This window comes from Antennarius striatus, chromosome 11 (assembly GCF_040054535.1).
Source record: "Antennarius striatus isolate MH-2024 chromosome 11, ASM4005453v1, whole genome shotgun sequence".
NCBI classification, from domain to species: Eukaryota; Metazoa; Chordata; class Actinopteri; order Lophiiformes; family Antennariidae; genus Antennarius; species Antennarius striatus.
In genome coordinates this window covers 5,522,501-5,538,853 of record NC_090786.1, presented here as the reverse complement: position 1 = coordinate 5,538,853, position 16,353 = coordinate 5,522,501, and the positions used below count along the sequence as shown (strand labels likewise).

Genomic DNA, 16,353 nt, shown 5'->3' with positions numbered 1-16,353 from the left:
AGAGTGTTTGGGTGTTTTTACAGACTGGAGGACCTTTTGCTGGAGCTGTGAGAGCTTTCTCTCTCTCTCTCTCTCTCTCTCTGTCTCCTTCTCTCTCTCTCCTTCTCTCCCCCCTCCTTCCTCTCAATCAGCAGAGTGCAGCCGAACCTGCCTCTGCCATCATCGCCGTGGAGGCAGGTGGATGTTGGCAGAGCGCTGCAGACGCAGAGGTGCGGAATTCATCAGGGATCTGGGAAGTGTGAGCGTGTGAAGGAGGAGGAGGAGGAGGAGGAGTGGAGTGGAGTAAATACACTCTCCTTCACCCAGCGGGCTTTTCTAGCATCCCTCCACCTCATCATGGATATCAGGAGTAAAAAGATTCAGGGAATTACTACACAGGTTGTCCTGACACTTTTCTTCTGGGCAACAAGAGGAGGTGAGTGTGATGACGTGTTGTTGATCTGATGCTATAAGCGCTAACATTTTGCAACCAGGACTGTTTTTTAAATGTTGCTCTTTTATCTTGATCAAGTATTTTCTCACCCATTGTTAAAACTACAAACTTTTCATGCATGATGCAAAAGCTTTGTGGATTTTATTACAAGTAAAAAATGTTATTATTTTTTTTTACAAATTTTTTTTTTGTCAATAATTATTCAAAGGAGGAGAAAGAGGCTTTCAAAAGGCTGGGTTAAGAAAGTTTCTTCCCACTTGAGTTTCACTTGATCTAATAAAGCTGCACATCTTAATTACTCATTATTGCAAGTGTTGTTTTGTGATCCAGCAAACATCTGTTTCTCTTTTAATATTTCTCTTTTTTTTAAAATAAATATTTGTGTCATGTTTCTGGAATTAAACTTCCAAGGAAAAAAGCCCTCGTTTTTCCCCGAAAAGCTGGTGTCTTGGCATAACATGTACGGCAGTTTATTCATGATGCTGATCATGCAAATGTAATGTCAACAGAAGGGTAATGGAAGCTGTGTTTTGTTACACTTGCTGACGTGTTGCTAACACGGCAACGACAAAGCAGAAGCAGGGTTTATGTTTTCCCTATCATGAATCTGGGGAAATATTTTCTGGATGTCTGAGGTAATCAGTTTTTTTTTGTTTTTTTTTTATTGGGGATTCAGTTTGGAGAGAATAGGGACAGCCTAACCATTACACACAGATATTACAGCATCTTATATGGGGCTTCAAAGAGTAAAACAAAGGAGATAAAGACCTCTCTTTTACCTGAGGGAAGTGGTTTTGAGCAATCTGAAAAATTGCACCTGTCAAATCATTGGGGGGCTCCAAACCCTCTTTTTTTTGCCTTCTGAAAGTGCAAAAATACAACCTTTCGCACTCAGAATTCTCCAATGCTTGGCCTCTCCACTTGGAATATGACTTTGGTTTAATGCTGAGCCAGTGCCACGGGCTAGGTCTGACTCAAGCTATTTGTCAGCGTGAACAAAAGTGGTAGAGCTATCACGAGGAGGCAGATGTTTGGGTTTCCGTGGCTGGTCAGCTGCCCTGCTCAGCCCCACGGCGGCACTTCATTTATTCAGCAGAGGCGGTGAGTGAGGTGGAGGGAGATGCCATTCTGTGACATGATGTCTGAGCTTGACTGGTCTGTCAGATGCAGCAGCGGTTTTCATCATAAAGAATCCTTAAGACCGTGGGAGGAAGAAAAGGTCCAACACCAGCTCGTTTGCACCATCTCTGCAGAATCATCAAGTATTGATTTTCTTGTTTCTTGTTGATTGATAGGGTGGTGGGTGCTTTACAGCTTCCACAAATACGAACCAGACAAACTTTAAAGGGACTCAGAATCAGGACCACTGGCTTCACACCATTAAAACTCATGTTGATGTAACACCAATGGAATGCAATAGAATTTTGAAGAATATATATATCAGACCATATCATGACAGCTTTTTAGAGGTCCTCATCCAAATAAGTATACCCAGTGTCGTGTTCTTAATAAAGTTTGGAGGTGCAGTGATTCTGCAGCTTTTTTGAAATTTTCATAATTCCTTCGTCAAACCAGAAGAGCACTTGGCAAAGAAGTTGTGAACACCTAATGTGAAGCAGAGCCAGACAGCTGCAGAACCAGAAAGCTATGAGGCTAATTGGATGTGGATGACAATCTGTAACCCCTCACTGCCGGCGTGAAGTAGGTTAGAAACTGCAACCATCCAATGATTTCCTGCAGATATGCCGCCTAGCAATACAAGACTGAACTTAGTAACACATTTCAGAGATAAATCCTCCTTATTTATCAGCAACAGCAAAGCTATGCTGAATTTATAAGATTGTCGCCATTTGTTTTGTCATTTTCTTTTCTTCGCATTCATAAATAAGGAAACTGTAGTTTAGTATTTACTCTTAGTGAACTCTCTATAAGAGGTGTGACAGTTTTGAGGTGCATTAAAGTTTAGGAGAGCTCAGCTGTACTTCAGGAGAGCCAAAAAATATATAACAATATGCTGCATAAAAAAATTCCTTTTAATTCCATTTATGAAATAGCAGAGGAGAGAGAGCCGGACTAAGGAAGCCCACAGAGGCTTCTGGTGGAGCAGTCCTAGGGAGGAGATGTGGGATCTCTCATTAGGACGCCGAGGTGAAGACAGTAGAAATCAAATTGCTAAAGTCTTGCCCAAAGTTCCAGCTTCTAGTGATTTGGAATTTTAGAGTACGTCAGGATTAACTGGAAAGTAGGATACAAATGGAATAGAAGAAAGTATTTTTAGATAGATAGATAAATACTTTATTAATCAAGGAACTTGATTATTATTATTATTAATCAAGGAAAGTGTCATTAGATTTCGTTCTGAGGTGAACTTTAACATTTTTATTTTGATAATTATCAATCAAGAACAGACAATAAATGAATACAACAGGTCACTTTTGATACCTCACATATGTATTTTAAATACAAAAATAGTATTCCCTGAGACTTACCAAAGACAATAACTGGACATAAAAACAACATATAATAAAATAAAATTCAGGTACAGGTTGTTTTGAGTTGAGTCATTCTCAATTACAGGTATATAAGAGCAACTTAACTAAAAAAAACAAACTAGAAAACTAAAAATCAAGTTTACGTCATTTCACTTGACTTTACGTCTGTCCACCATAAATACTGGACCCCTACACGACGACGAGTGATAGAGATACGTGAACGCTGCGGTGCTGCTTGGTGGGGGTTGTGGCAGAAAAGGGAACTGCAGGAAATAGTCAGATATGGTGGCGTGCATTTGTGTCTCAAATGTTTGTAAGTTGAGGACTGCCTGTACACTGTATACTGATGAATAACTGACTCTGTGCCTCCATATGTAATCTGGTTAATGTTAATTAGAAGAGTTGCTAGCAAGGTTCTATAAATGTAACTGCTGTAATGTTAAAATATAGGTTTCTTTGGATGAAGAGAAACATCCCATGATCTGTCTGTATATCTATTTATGTCATTCATGAGGGCATCATCTGGGTATCATCTACTGTATATTCCACATTCACTCTCCACTCTGCCTGTTTAAAGACAACAGAGCTCTAAATATCTTTTATTAATCCCCTCCATGCTTCCTTCAGTCACACTTGGTGTTATTTAAACAAATTAGATTTAAAGCTCACTGTGCTTGACTTTAACCAGGCAATTATAAAATTTATACTGGGACTGTGCGACGATTCACAGATGCTAATTAGACGCAGAATGAAATGGTTTGTATTAATAAGAGGACGTTTCATTTTGAACATGTGATCATTCCTGTGGCAGTCAGCGAAGAGGCAGGTCAGTATATTCAGAAACCACTGCGCATTTTTTTTGCTTATATGCTAATATTCCCTTTAATAAACAGTTTTTCTCTGATGGAGCTGAGGAAACTTTTTTTTTACACTGCCAAAATCCATACAGTCACATTTTTATGTGCCCTACAGCTCCATCTATGTCCGTTAGAAAAGTCAGAGGAAACCGAGGAGAACAATCGACTGGTGTTTGCTCTTCAGTGTCATTTATGACAATGTGTCTGCAGAAGAGGAGCCATGAATGGCTTCTGATGAAGCCAAGGCCGCGCAACTGGCTGGCAAGACAAGCGTGTAACCATCAGTCTGGGGATGAGTAGTTCAGTAGTAACACGGAGGCCGGTGTCCATTTATCTGACTTTTGTGATGCACTGATGTTTGCTGAAGGCCAGTCCCACCGGAGCATCGGTTCCATGAACAAACACTCATTCATCACCGATCCTGTCGGCTCCTCAGACGTCTTAAAGTTGAGAATAAAGACAATAACGGAGGAGCAACAGATGACGATGGTGCGGTTAAAGAAACCAAGAGAAGAAGAAGATGATAACGGCCATGAAGTCTACATTATTGAAACTGTAGTTACTGAAATATATTCCTCTATATTGCCTGAATCACGTCCTTGGGGCTTTGGATCACGCCTGGGTAAAATATTGTGAAACATGCACACACTGGACATGTTTCCAAATTGCTCTGGCTGTAAATCACCATCTGTTCCTTTTTTTCACATCAGGCTGCCACAAGGGATAATTAGATCCGATGCGGTGTCTTCGTAAAAACGGGTGCAGGAGAAATATCACTGGCATTCAAGCCTGTGGCTGACATTGAACACCATAGGAAAAAAGCTGAGTCAAAGCCAAAACTTCAAGATTAGGTATCTGATGAGCAATTTAATGACTAAATGAGCTAATGAGATGGAAGAGGGAACAGGATGAGAGCCCACCTGCAGCTTGTCAGGCACCAAAGTTCTTCTGAAACTTTCTCTATTTTTGTATGCACTTCAAGTGAGAGTCAGATGCAGGTTAGATTAAAGCAGGATTCACACTACAGGACGACTGAGGCAATCACTGCGTTTAGACCAACCCGACAATCGGATATCTGGTCTGGAACATCGGTCCGGATGATGATTACGGGAGCTGTCGTGGCTGCAAATGCACTCACTGTGGTGACGAGGCATCAAAGGATTTCCTCTATACTGCAATAGTGAGAAATGTCCAAATTCAAATTAATTAGTTTTGGATTTTCAGCTCTCAAAAAATTTCCTCACTGTCTCTCTTTTTGCACTCTTCACCTATCAAATATTATTTCCAATGAAGCGTATTGAGATTTGAGGCCAACTATGATGTCATAGCAGGTTTTGCACCTCCTCCAGGGAGGAGACACTGCAGGTTCTTAGCTCTGTCCAAACACACACACGCACACACACACACACACACACACACACACACACACACACATACACACACACACACACACACACACACACACACACATACACACACACACACACACACACACACACACACACACACACACACACACACACACACACACACACACACACATACACACACACTGAGCCAAACTACTTAAGATAGAATCTACTCAGTTCAAGTTGCATGAGACTCAAAACCGAGAGGATTTTACTGGCGCTTCAACACTTCTCCAAAAATGGAACTTCATAAGTATTTCAGTGCCACAGTCACATCCATGTAAATTCTTCTCTGCTCCACAGAAGGATTGGTTTGAAATATACATAAGCTAGTCTTTGATTATTCATACAAATGTTATGCTGAGCTCAAACAAGCTGTAAAACAAACCGCAGTTGGGGTCTTGGAGTAAATAGGATAATACACTGTTTCTTGGACATGTGCCATGGTAACGTAATAAACTCCCACAAACATTTTCCTTCAGGGACTTGATGCACAGTATTTTATGTAAAGCTGACTATCAGAGAAGTGAATTAATCCTTCGGGAACATGATCCTAGGCTTTGTTCGAGGAGGACCTGGAATCCAGGTGTTAAACTAGAGGAAACCTTCAGACGCTGTCTGGTTCAGGGTTCTTCAGAAATGTTGTTTGCATTTGTGAAATCGATCGTGTAAAAGCCAATGGAGGTGTTGATTATCAGTGCAGAACGTTTCAACAGGTGATTATGTGTGTTTTGACATTTTCTCGGGGCAGAGGCTGGAACACCATAATGAAGTATGACTGTAGCACCAGTGCCGGCTGACCTGCATGATAACACACACACACACACACGCACACACACACACATTGTCTGTCTCTCTTGTGCATTATTTAGATTACTGCTAAGCTGGTGAGGTGATGATTGTCGGCACTCCACATCGTGATGTTCCTTTCTCTTCCCAATATTTTGCAGTAACTTTATACTGGTGCAATTTTCAGTTTGCCAGTTTTGATTTTTCTTACTTCTTTCCTGACTGAAGTGAAAAAAAGTGAAATTGGCATGAAACGAGAAAGTCATACACTCGTTCATATCATTCAGTAGTGATTATTGTTTTTATTTTGTTGTTGTTGCTTCTTTGTTTTGTCCATTTTTTCCAACGTGACCTCACTGAATTGCCCTCAGAATGCCTCATTCCTGTCTTGCTTCCCATGTGCTGCAATGTTTTTTAATGCCTTCTACCTAAAATACAAACACGTATCGGCGAGCAAGAAAATCTAAGAAGGAAGTGAAGTTTTTGGTTCTTCCTTTTTTGGTTCTTGCTCTTTTCTTTGTTCATTATGACATGATATTGTAGATATTGTTCATGTTCTACATGCAGCTGTAGAACTGGCCACAGGAGCCACATGTATCACAACTATATATGCAACAGAGGGGGAATGGGCTTGGAGAGGGCTAATATTTAAACAATGAAATGCAGGATTTGGACTGGAGGTTTTCATTTTAAATGCTCAAACTTTGCATAAAATTAACATATAAATATCTAAAATGTAAAGCATTATGTAAATGTACATTGCATGCACTATTTATTGTACCCTCACTTTCTGCTCCTTACTTAAATTTTAATAGACGCTTCTGTGATAATGAGAAGAACGTACATTTCATTTCTCTAAACTTTCCTCCTAGTTCCAAGGTTTTGCCAGATTTATCGTCAGTAAGAAAAATGTAGGAGCAAATTCATTGCAAATTGATGGTTTTCATTTGTTTTTGAGAAATATGGCTCATGTTGCCCAGCAGAGTCTTAGCTTCGTTACTGTGTTCCGAGATGCATATCTTAATAATGAGTTGTGTCCATGCCCCTTGAAGAGCTCTGAACCTGTAAATCTCCTGATCTCTTTTGTTTATTGAAGCGGGGGAAGATACCTATCAGGTCGATTGGTGTTGTTTCAGGTCTTGTCAGTGATCTTTTGCTGCTGTGACTCAGTGTTTACAGTCAAATGTTCATCATTCAGAAATTGCACACCTTGAACTCAAACTTGAGAACATCTCTGCATAGGTTTCAGTGAAGACAGCAGTCGTCCTCTTGCGCCATCATCCAGTAATGTGTTCCATAAATGTGCAGACGTTCTCATTTCAGTTTCAGCAAATTTAAATGATGCAGGTAGATCTAAGCTTTTATGACACTTGAAATAATTATTGGCATCGAAAAAAATGTAAATTGGAATCAAATTTTTAATTTAATCTTCTGGGAGTTTAATCTTCCAAGAAATAATATTAAAGTTACTAAGTTTGCTGAGACAACAAATACTATTTATCATTTTAACCTTTTACAGAATTTTTGTTCCACTCTGACGGCCAGTTTTTCTCTCTAAGGTAGAATACATTTATCGAGTATCAAAACACTGTTTGTTGGAATAAATCCAAATAATCGTGCATCAGCCTCCATAAATCTTCATTTAAATTAAGTTTTTCAGCACTGTCAATGGAAGAGAATAGGAAAAAAGACCTTGCCTCTGGTGAATTATGTCATTATTTTGAACTGCGAGTTCATCAACTTGTTTATTTACTTTTGTGATTCATAGAGGTGTGTCACAGTCCATTGGTATCCAATCTGCTGCCATCATCCTTCAGAAGCTCCTCTCAATTGTCTGGAAGCCATGGCCCGGGCTTTGCTAAGCTGAACCGAAGAGAAGGTGAGTAATCTGATAATTTTTGGATTATATAGCTGTGCAAAATTTACAGTCATGGTGTCGCGCAAAATTGATGGGACAGGAAATGGTGAGGGCACAATTTTAGAAGCGTTATAGACCAATGTAGATTTGATTGGAGGAAAAAAGGGAGATTTCATGATACAGAAAGAGTGACAAACTCTTCAAAAGTAGGAGAATCGAGCTTGGGCAAAATTCCAACCAGGGAGCAGGTTGTTGTCAATGCAGAGCAGACATTTATTAGTGCTCCGTGGAAGGAGACGTCTTTGAATATTGATTGGATACTCATGTTTTTTTACCTGCCAGTTGTGCAGGTTAGTAGGATATCCTTTAGTCGATGATTCATGATTCAGTTCCCTCCAGGTCACAGAGCACAGCATGGAAAACAAGAAGAGAACAAAAGGACCTCCAGCTGAATGCCTGGAAAACAGAAAATAAATTAAGTCAAAACACACAGTTCTTAAATATCCAGCAGGTTTTAGATAAATGCATACACTTTGCATACAACTACTTATTATAACGTAATGAGCGTTGACTAGGGAAAAAAAAACACTGTTGGGTTTAAATGCATGTACTTGCCATCTGGTTTGCACTCCTGCCAGAGAACAGTAGTGAACTGCCTTCATCATTGATAATCAGGATCAGGATGATTCACACTACCTGGGAAGCACAAGCTACGGGATGCAGGAAGCATGGCCCGTAGATCGATGTTTCCATCGCGCGTTTGATGGTTGAAGCTGCAAGCTAACACACCCACTGTGTTCCTGCACTTCACAGTCAAGCAAAGCAGTTTGTTTGATACATGCTAAGGAGCATCAGATGTCTTCAAAGGAACAGCACGCGTCTGAACGGCAAAACACGAATGGGTTGTACACAAAAGTGAGAAATAGCTGGGTGAAAAAAGAAAGTAACCTTGAAGCAGGCTCAAAGAATCTAACTGGCATGCCAAGAAAATAACAATATGCTGGTAAGTGAGTACAGACGTTCAGTCTTCTGCAACCATTTTTTTTTTCACAAGCCAGGTATTGATTGATGGCTCCATGTGCATGAAGTCTCTTAAAGATTTGCACACATTGTACCATACCTATTTAACATGCGCACATATGGTTTATTAGTCCGATCAATAAAAGTAATTTGTCTCTGAACGCAACAATATACACCTCAGATGTGAAAATAGTCACTTCACGCAGTAGCAGGATCCAACCTTTTTCTCATTGGAAGTTATTGAATAAATTAAAAAGCATCTCCTGCAGCTACTGCTACCACTTTTCATCCTGTGTTGTCGTTCTCTGAGGAGCTGCTTCATTTGGAGTTCATTTACTGACAAAATGAACAGAGATTTTTGGAGGCGATGCGAATTTGTTCAAGATTACAAAAAAAAAGAAACGTTTTTGCTTCCCCCAAGCGGTTGTCTTACACAATAAACACGGACACTAATCCATGACGATAAGTAAATAATGCAGATTTTACTAAGGGCTCTTGTCTGCCACATCAATGATGGCTTGATCATTTTAATCATAATTTTGTCCCTCCCCCTGAAAATATGTGGAACAGCCTGATCTCAACTAAAAGCTATTCAAAGACCTTGGAGACGAGTGCCCCCTCCTGAAGCAGGATGTGGGTCGGGGGGGGCTTCGCTCTCAAGGGGCTGCGGCTTCAGTCGTCATTGAAGCCTTGGTGCTTGAGGAGTTTGGAGGACTCAGTTATACAGAGTCGGCGGGAGGAGATCCAAAGCTTTCTGTGTGTTTGTTTCGTCATTCTACAACTAGATTCATCCAAATTTTGCAGAAGGCATTTCAGACAATTTGATACTTCAATATTTTGTTCAAAAGAGTAAAATCTGGCAGGGCTTAATCCAATCTGGAAACTAAATTACGATACATGCATTCATTACGAAATGGATGTATATCACTGCCTTTCAGATATCAATGACTTGTGTTTTTGCGGTAACGTATAATTACATTATAGTGTTTCATAAAACCTGGTTTTTTAAAAATCTATGGTGGTTTATTGTCTACCTCCAACAACACATGGGTTGGATCACCACCTATCAGGATGAGATGCTGCATCTCTTATTTTATAAAGGAGATTTTTGAAGGTTTGCTCTTGAGTATGAACAAACAAGATAAATTGTATCATCAGTGCTTTTAAAGAATGTGAGCGCCTTATATTGTGAAAGAATACTTTGTATCATTGTTGAAATATAAAATGTAACTTATAAATTCTTCAGTGGAATAAAATCTATCTTTGTCAACTTCTGGCATAATAATTTATTTATTTTTACTTTATTTGTTCAACTTTTTCTCAGGTGAGAAAAAATGAGGTGAGAATAAGTTTGCTGCTAGTTTGATGCATTAGTGTTAATAACCAATATTAAATCAGAATTAGATTGTAAATATAATTGAGGGCTATTATTAGAATCTCTCAAATGTTAGATAATCTAATGAGGTAAAAAAAAATTGCGCAATGACAGAGATGTCCATCAATTTACTAAAGTCTCTCAACTGATGACTAACTTAACGAACAAATTCTGAGAAAGTTTTCCTTAAATTTAATTCAATAAGACTCATTCAGTCCGTTTCTTTAAAAGGACTCAGATACAATTGTTATATTTGAAATTGAATTCTTCTCTAAAATTAGTGCGTCTTTTCTTCCAGGAGCTGGAGGATGGTCTCCTCTGAATTCAGACAGGTATCAGTGGTTGGAGGTCGACCTGGGGAGGCGGACACAAATCGCTGCCATCGCCACACAAGGTCGGTACGGCAGCTCTGATTGGCTGACGGCTTACTTGTTGATGTTCAGCGACACAGGACACAACTGGAGGCCGTATCGGCAAGAAGACAATATAGGGGTTAGTGCATTACACTAGAGATACAGTTCTTTTAATGACGAGGCCTGATTTATTATTGTCAAAACGCAGCAAACAGATGAAAATGATCTTATGTTGTAGAAATTTTGGAGAAAAGGTGCATAAACTGAACCAAAAAAAGGTAGTTACAGCTGCACCTGAAGCTTCTAAACTTCTTGGTGACCTTCAACATCCAGGTTATACAATTTGAACAATGTATAACTTGAATAACTTGAATTATTATTATTCTATAATAATGTGTATTTTCGTTGTACTCGAACCACCTTTTTTAAACCGGGCTGAACAACACTTTTCCTTGTGTCTACTGTTCATTACCATCAGTATTTTTACTATAATTAAAGATAATAAACGTTCAATGTAGTTTTCCTGACACCCTGCAGGATGTCTGGCCAAAAAACAAACTGTATATCAAAAAATAATCACCCAATTTATTTAGATTTGCCAAATCCAACGGAAGTGGCCTCTCATTTATTCATAAATTTCCTATTAAAATGTTAATTTGTTTTGCCCACGGCTTCACTCACTGACTGTGTTGACCAAGTTGCACTTAGCAGGTAGGAAGGTTGGAATAGACAGCTTCAATTTAAAACTGATGACGGGTAAGACTTTCACATTGAGGGTAAAACCAAAGCTCTACTGAGACTCCTTCAGAGATGGAGAGAACAGAAAAGGACATAACATGTCTTTAAAGCCTGTTGATATTGCGCTTGGCATAAATTGGGATAAATCTGTGACATGTCTCAGACATCCTTTTAAAGCCCCAGGTATTAGTCAGCCAAGTTTATTACAGCTTTTTGGAGACCTGTCGACTATTGAGCTGCTTCATCAGTTGCTATTCCTGCTGGACTGAGAGTGCCAGAGTAATTCTCTCTCCTTCTCCAATTTTCTCAGCCTCCTCTCCCATCTTTCTTCATTAACATCCACTGTTGTCAAAAAGCAGATGGTGTTAAGAATCTATACCCATAATCAGGGAATATTGCACCCTTAAATATTGACTGAGATAAAGAAATGCAGGTTCCTGATGGGAACGATGGGTGAAGGTAGAATCTGTTAAGTAGAATCTTCCTCAAATGCAAATATGTGAAAAATAGAGGATGTCAGATATCTTAAAGATTTAGCTGTGAGAAACTAAATTTCTTTCTTTTAGTTTGATTGCTTTGGATTTTTTCCTTAAAATACAAATAAAAAGGTTTAGTTGATATTCACAAAACATACAGTTGCGTTCAAAATAATAGCAGTCCTACATCACCAGCAATATAAATCACTGTTTTTGTTAGAATTTCAACTTCTACACTGCAAGTAAGTTTCTACAAGTTTTGGTAAAGGTATTGAAATCCAACAGACCCAATCGGAATGAGGTGCAGGCTGCTGATCCTGTGAAACTGAGTCATTAACAAAAGTGGTGTGTTAAAAAACTAGCAGTGCTGACTTCATTACTGAGGTCATTAATTATGTGGAAAAAAATAGGTGTTTTACAGGTGGCCTTTATTTAAGGAACAAGGCAACTGATGCTGTATGTGCTGGCTGTACATTTGTCCTTGACAGAGTGAGAAAATAAAAACACAATTAAATGGGTGGTTCAAGGCATTGTTCAGAAGAGCATTTTTGCAACTAAATGCAACTAAAAATTAGTTTATGATTCTCAGGACAGTTGAATCTTCAAGCCTTTCTTAGTTTATATAGTACATTATTTTTTCAACAATGTATTTCTTGACTTTTTGTGAAATATTATCAAATTCAATGACTTGTTCCGCTTTTCATGCTTTGAAATAGAATGTGCAGTATCCCCAATGCATTTGTGTACAGTACATTATATAAGCATTACCTTTTTAAACACATTGCTATTATTATTATGAACATCAGACTCTCTATTAGAGGATTTTCTACTTCCCCTAAGGTTGCATTTCAAAAAGCAATGAGAGTGTATTCATACTAACCACCATTTAACATTTGATGCAGATATATTTCAGTCCATGCAGCAGTAGACGTGCAGACGTAAGAATTTGAATAATATGTGTAACCTTCAGCTCAGTTTAAACGCATAGCGTCAGGTGGAAATGCTCTCAAACATCGCAGTCTTCATGAAGGGGTCAGAGGTCAGGATTAGCAGCGGGTGTTTGTCAGGCAAGTAGATGTCCCCCTTCTGAAGGACATCACTCACCAGGTCATCCAGGTGCTGCTTTATTTCCGACCAAAAAAGGAATTCTGAAGTTCAATGGTGCATTGATTTCACTGAAAGTACCTGTAAGGACAAAGGACAGCAGGCCGAAGGTACAAAAAAAAAATGTGTAAAGCAATTTGATAAAAGGACTGAAGATCAAATCCAACTTGACGCTTAAAGGTTAATGGATCCAGAAAAGGAATGGTAGCGCTGCAGAGGTTAATAAATGTTTTTCTCCATGGGCCGAGTGTTTACTAAAGCGTCAAAAACAAATAAATCTACAACTAGTGCTTCACAAATCTAATTTTCCACCTGATTGAGGAACCATTCACCAGGAACGTGGCCCCATCTCCACCAAATTCCCCTCATTAACAGGAAAATCAAACACACTATTTCTCCCAAAAGCGTTTAACGAGTCGCACTTTCACTCCAGAGAAGAGACCACAATGAACTGGTTGGTAGTAAAACTTCCAATTATCTTGGTGGTGAAAGCTATGAAAACCAGTTGTTGTGTGTCTTTCCAGGCGTTTCCAGGTAACAGTAACGCAGACAGTGTGGTCCAACACAAGCTCCAGCATCCGGTCATCACTCGCTACGTCCGCCTGATCCCCTTGGATTGGAATCGCAACGGTCATATCGGACTACGTCTGGAGACCTACGGCTGCGCTTACAGTCAGTTTCGGGTTTTTTAATACTCCACTCATACTTACTTACTTCAAATCGCCTCTTTTAATCAATCTGGGGAAACAAATTTGAGGGAAAAAAATTATATTAATCCTTCAGACACAATATTTTTATATTTTCTATGAATGGTGCATCATGGCTTTTGATGCTTGGAGGAATCCATGGAAGAAGGCTACTGGACCAGTTGGTTCCCCATCACGGCTTTATTATTTGTCAGCTTTTTGGTGAAACTGAAATGCTTTGCAGACATTAGTATTTGCAATGAGCGGCCATTTGTTAATGTAATGAGTAATGTCTCATTATTAATCTTCAATTTATTGACACAGAGACCTCGTCTCACACGAGCTAAGAGACTCGTGCAGAAGTTAAGCCTAACCAGTTCTTCATTACCTCATTACTTTCAGAGCCAGAAGAGGTGCTTTTGTCAAGACATTAATAAAGGACCTCTTACTAAGCTCGCAGTGTGGCAGAGGAACTTTCATTATGTTAAATGAATGCTGGCGGAAGTACTTTGTGAGAAGTCGAGCCAGCGTGAGAAGTTAATCAGTTTTTGTCTACTCCTAGACTTCACAGATGTCACGGGAGCCCAGAAACAGTGGAAGAAAATCTGGTCCTAATATGATGCAAAGGAAATGAAAAATGAGAATGAGGAAATTGTTTTTTTTATGATATGGTAGCACTAAAACACAACCATTGTTATGATAACATTTTTGTAAGTAATGCAAGAATCAACGTCATGGGGCGATGGTTCAAAAATAGTTCGGTTGGATTGGACTTTTATTGGAATGACAACATCTAAACGGTAAAGGAGGAGAGAAAGACTTTCAGGCTTTTACTTTTGAATGACTTGAAAGGTTGTCCTGTTTTCAGAACCACAGACAGCAGCGAAGGCTCCCGTCGAGACAACATGCTGTAACCGATGTCTCTCGGCTGACATTTCTAATTTGATGCTTTGATAGCAACCCCGTAGGCCCAAGATGTGTTGCACGGCAACACGACGACGGGTGATTTTAGTGCATCATTTTCTTTAGAGAACTTTGTTGAAGCATGTTTGTCACATCCTGTGTGACCTCTGGCTGGTTTTCTATATTGCTTTATTTCTCATCAAAACAGCCTTTAAACTTTTTCTTTTGTGCAGTCTAGTACATTTCAAATATCATGTTTACGAAATATAGCCTGATGGTGCAGTAGATTTAATAGAAGCTGGCCATCCTGCCATCTGTCAGAGTTCTCATAAGCCTGAAAATCATACACTCGGGGTATTTAGTCATTATTATGATCATGTAATATCAATTTTAGGGTGGTTTGTGTTTTATTTTCAGATTCTGATGTTGCTAGTTTCGACGGCGGCAGCAGCCTCCTCTTCTGGTTGGGTCCCAGGCCCATAGCGACGGCCTGGGAGACGATGTCTCTGAACTTTAAAACCCTGAGGAACTCTGGGATTCTGCTTCACTCAGAGGGGGAGAGCGGGAGTAGCCTCACCCTGGAGTTAGAAAACGGAACGCTTCTCCTGCGCCTCCGAAAAGGTACGGCATTTAAAACCTTTGTTCACGCAATGCAGTGATTTTCATGGGGCACCTGAGGTGAAGGTTTGAAACACAAAGTAGATAAAGATATTTCTACTCCACAATAGTAAAGAATATTCAACAAAGGTTCTGGCACCAGATGATGATCCTGGATGTGCCTTAAAATCTATTCATACCTTTTTTTGAGCAATGCTGCTAACAGCCAAACAAACAAAATCACTGAAACACAAAACATAAATGATTTGGCAAAGGTTAAAAACTAATATGCAGCTTTAGCTGACTTTGCCCGGCAGCATTTAATAAAAGAAATAAAAATGTTTGATAAAATGCTAAATGCATGCCCTCCCATCCCTTTCCCTTGCTGTTTCTCACCAATCAGGATGTAGTTTTTGAGTAGATAGATGGGCTAAAGCTCCCAGAGTTTGAGGTGGAAGCTCAGTATAAATAAATTGATTTAAACTGATTAATCCGGTCTTTTTTCAATAAAAAAAACAAACTAAAAATGACATATTGAAAATCAAACGCTGGCTGGACAGAGGTTATAACTCTGTAAACAGACTGTTGATCCTGCCGTCTCAGTGAATGATAGACTTATGTGTCAAATACGGCCTTATTGACTGTCATGTTATCCCACTCTGTCACCGTGGTGATGCACAGGGAGGTTTCCCAGTTGTGTTCATTCTCACAGGGTTATAAATACACAGTTTAGCGTTTGTCTGAGAGGCAGCGCTTCACAGGGAGCTGGTTGTGTTTGATTTTGTGCCCACAGCTGAGGCCATGTTTGACTCACAATGACAGGCTGATTAGCTGCAGCCTGTGAGACTCAAGACGGTTGGGCATTTAGTCTATTGTGTTCAAATCCAAGCTCTTCCTCATGCAATTCTTTCTGGAAATTGTTGCAGACGCTTTCGGAGATTGCTGACGTTTGAAAATGGCTGATACTGTTGACAGTCACACAAAGGAAAGAGGGAGGCTGACGATGTCTGACTGATTCTATGAGCACGGAGGATCATCAACAGAAAGTTTTACTCAATTTTTCAAGGATTCATCAAATGTCGTCAGACACACAGGATTTCTGAGGTTTTATACAGGAGTTTTTGTTGTGAGCAGCTTCAGAGATTTAACATTATGCTTGTTTTGACTGATTGTGTGTCTTGTCTCAGTCATTTAAGCCACGCAGAATAAAATGAAAAAGCTGAAACAATTACAGCAGGCTGTCATCTGATACGGCTTGTCAAT

At 39.5% G+C, this 16,353-nt stretch overlaps 1 protein-coding gene across 1 annotated transcript in view; it reads left to right on the top strand.

The window, feature by feature from the left end:
• The first annotated feature begins 336 nt into the window (after window positions 1-336).
• The window catches only part of LOC137603547 (contactin-associated protein-like 4), a 32,668-nt gene continuing 16,651 nt past the window's right edge, over window positions 337-16,353 (top strand). Inside the window, exons 1-5 of the mRNA XM_068327115.1 lie at window positions 337-415; window positions 7,749-7,859; window positions 10,532-10,725; window positions 13,429-13,576; window positions 14,911-15,114. Of these exons, the coding sequence (XP_068183216.1) occupies window positions 337-415; window positions 7,749-7,859; window positions 10,532-10,725; window positions 13,429-13,576; window positions 14,911-15,114 (736 nt within the window). The remainder of the gene's footprint in view (window positions 416-7,748; window positions 7,860-10,531; window positions 10,726-13,428; window positions 13,577-14,910; window positions 15,115-16,353) is intronic.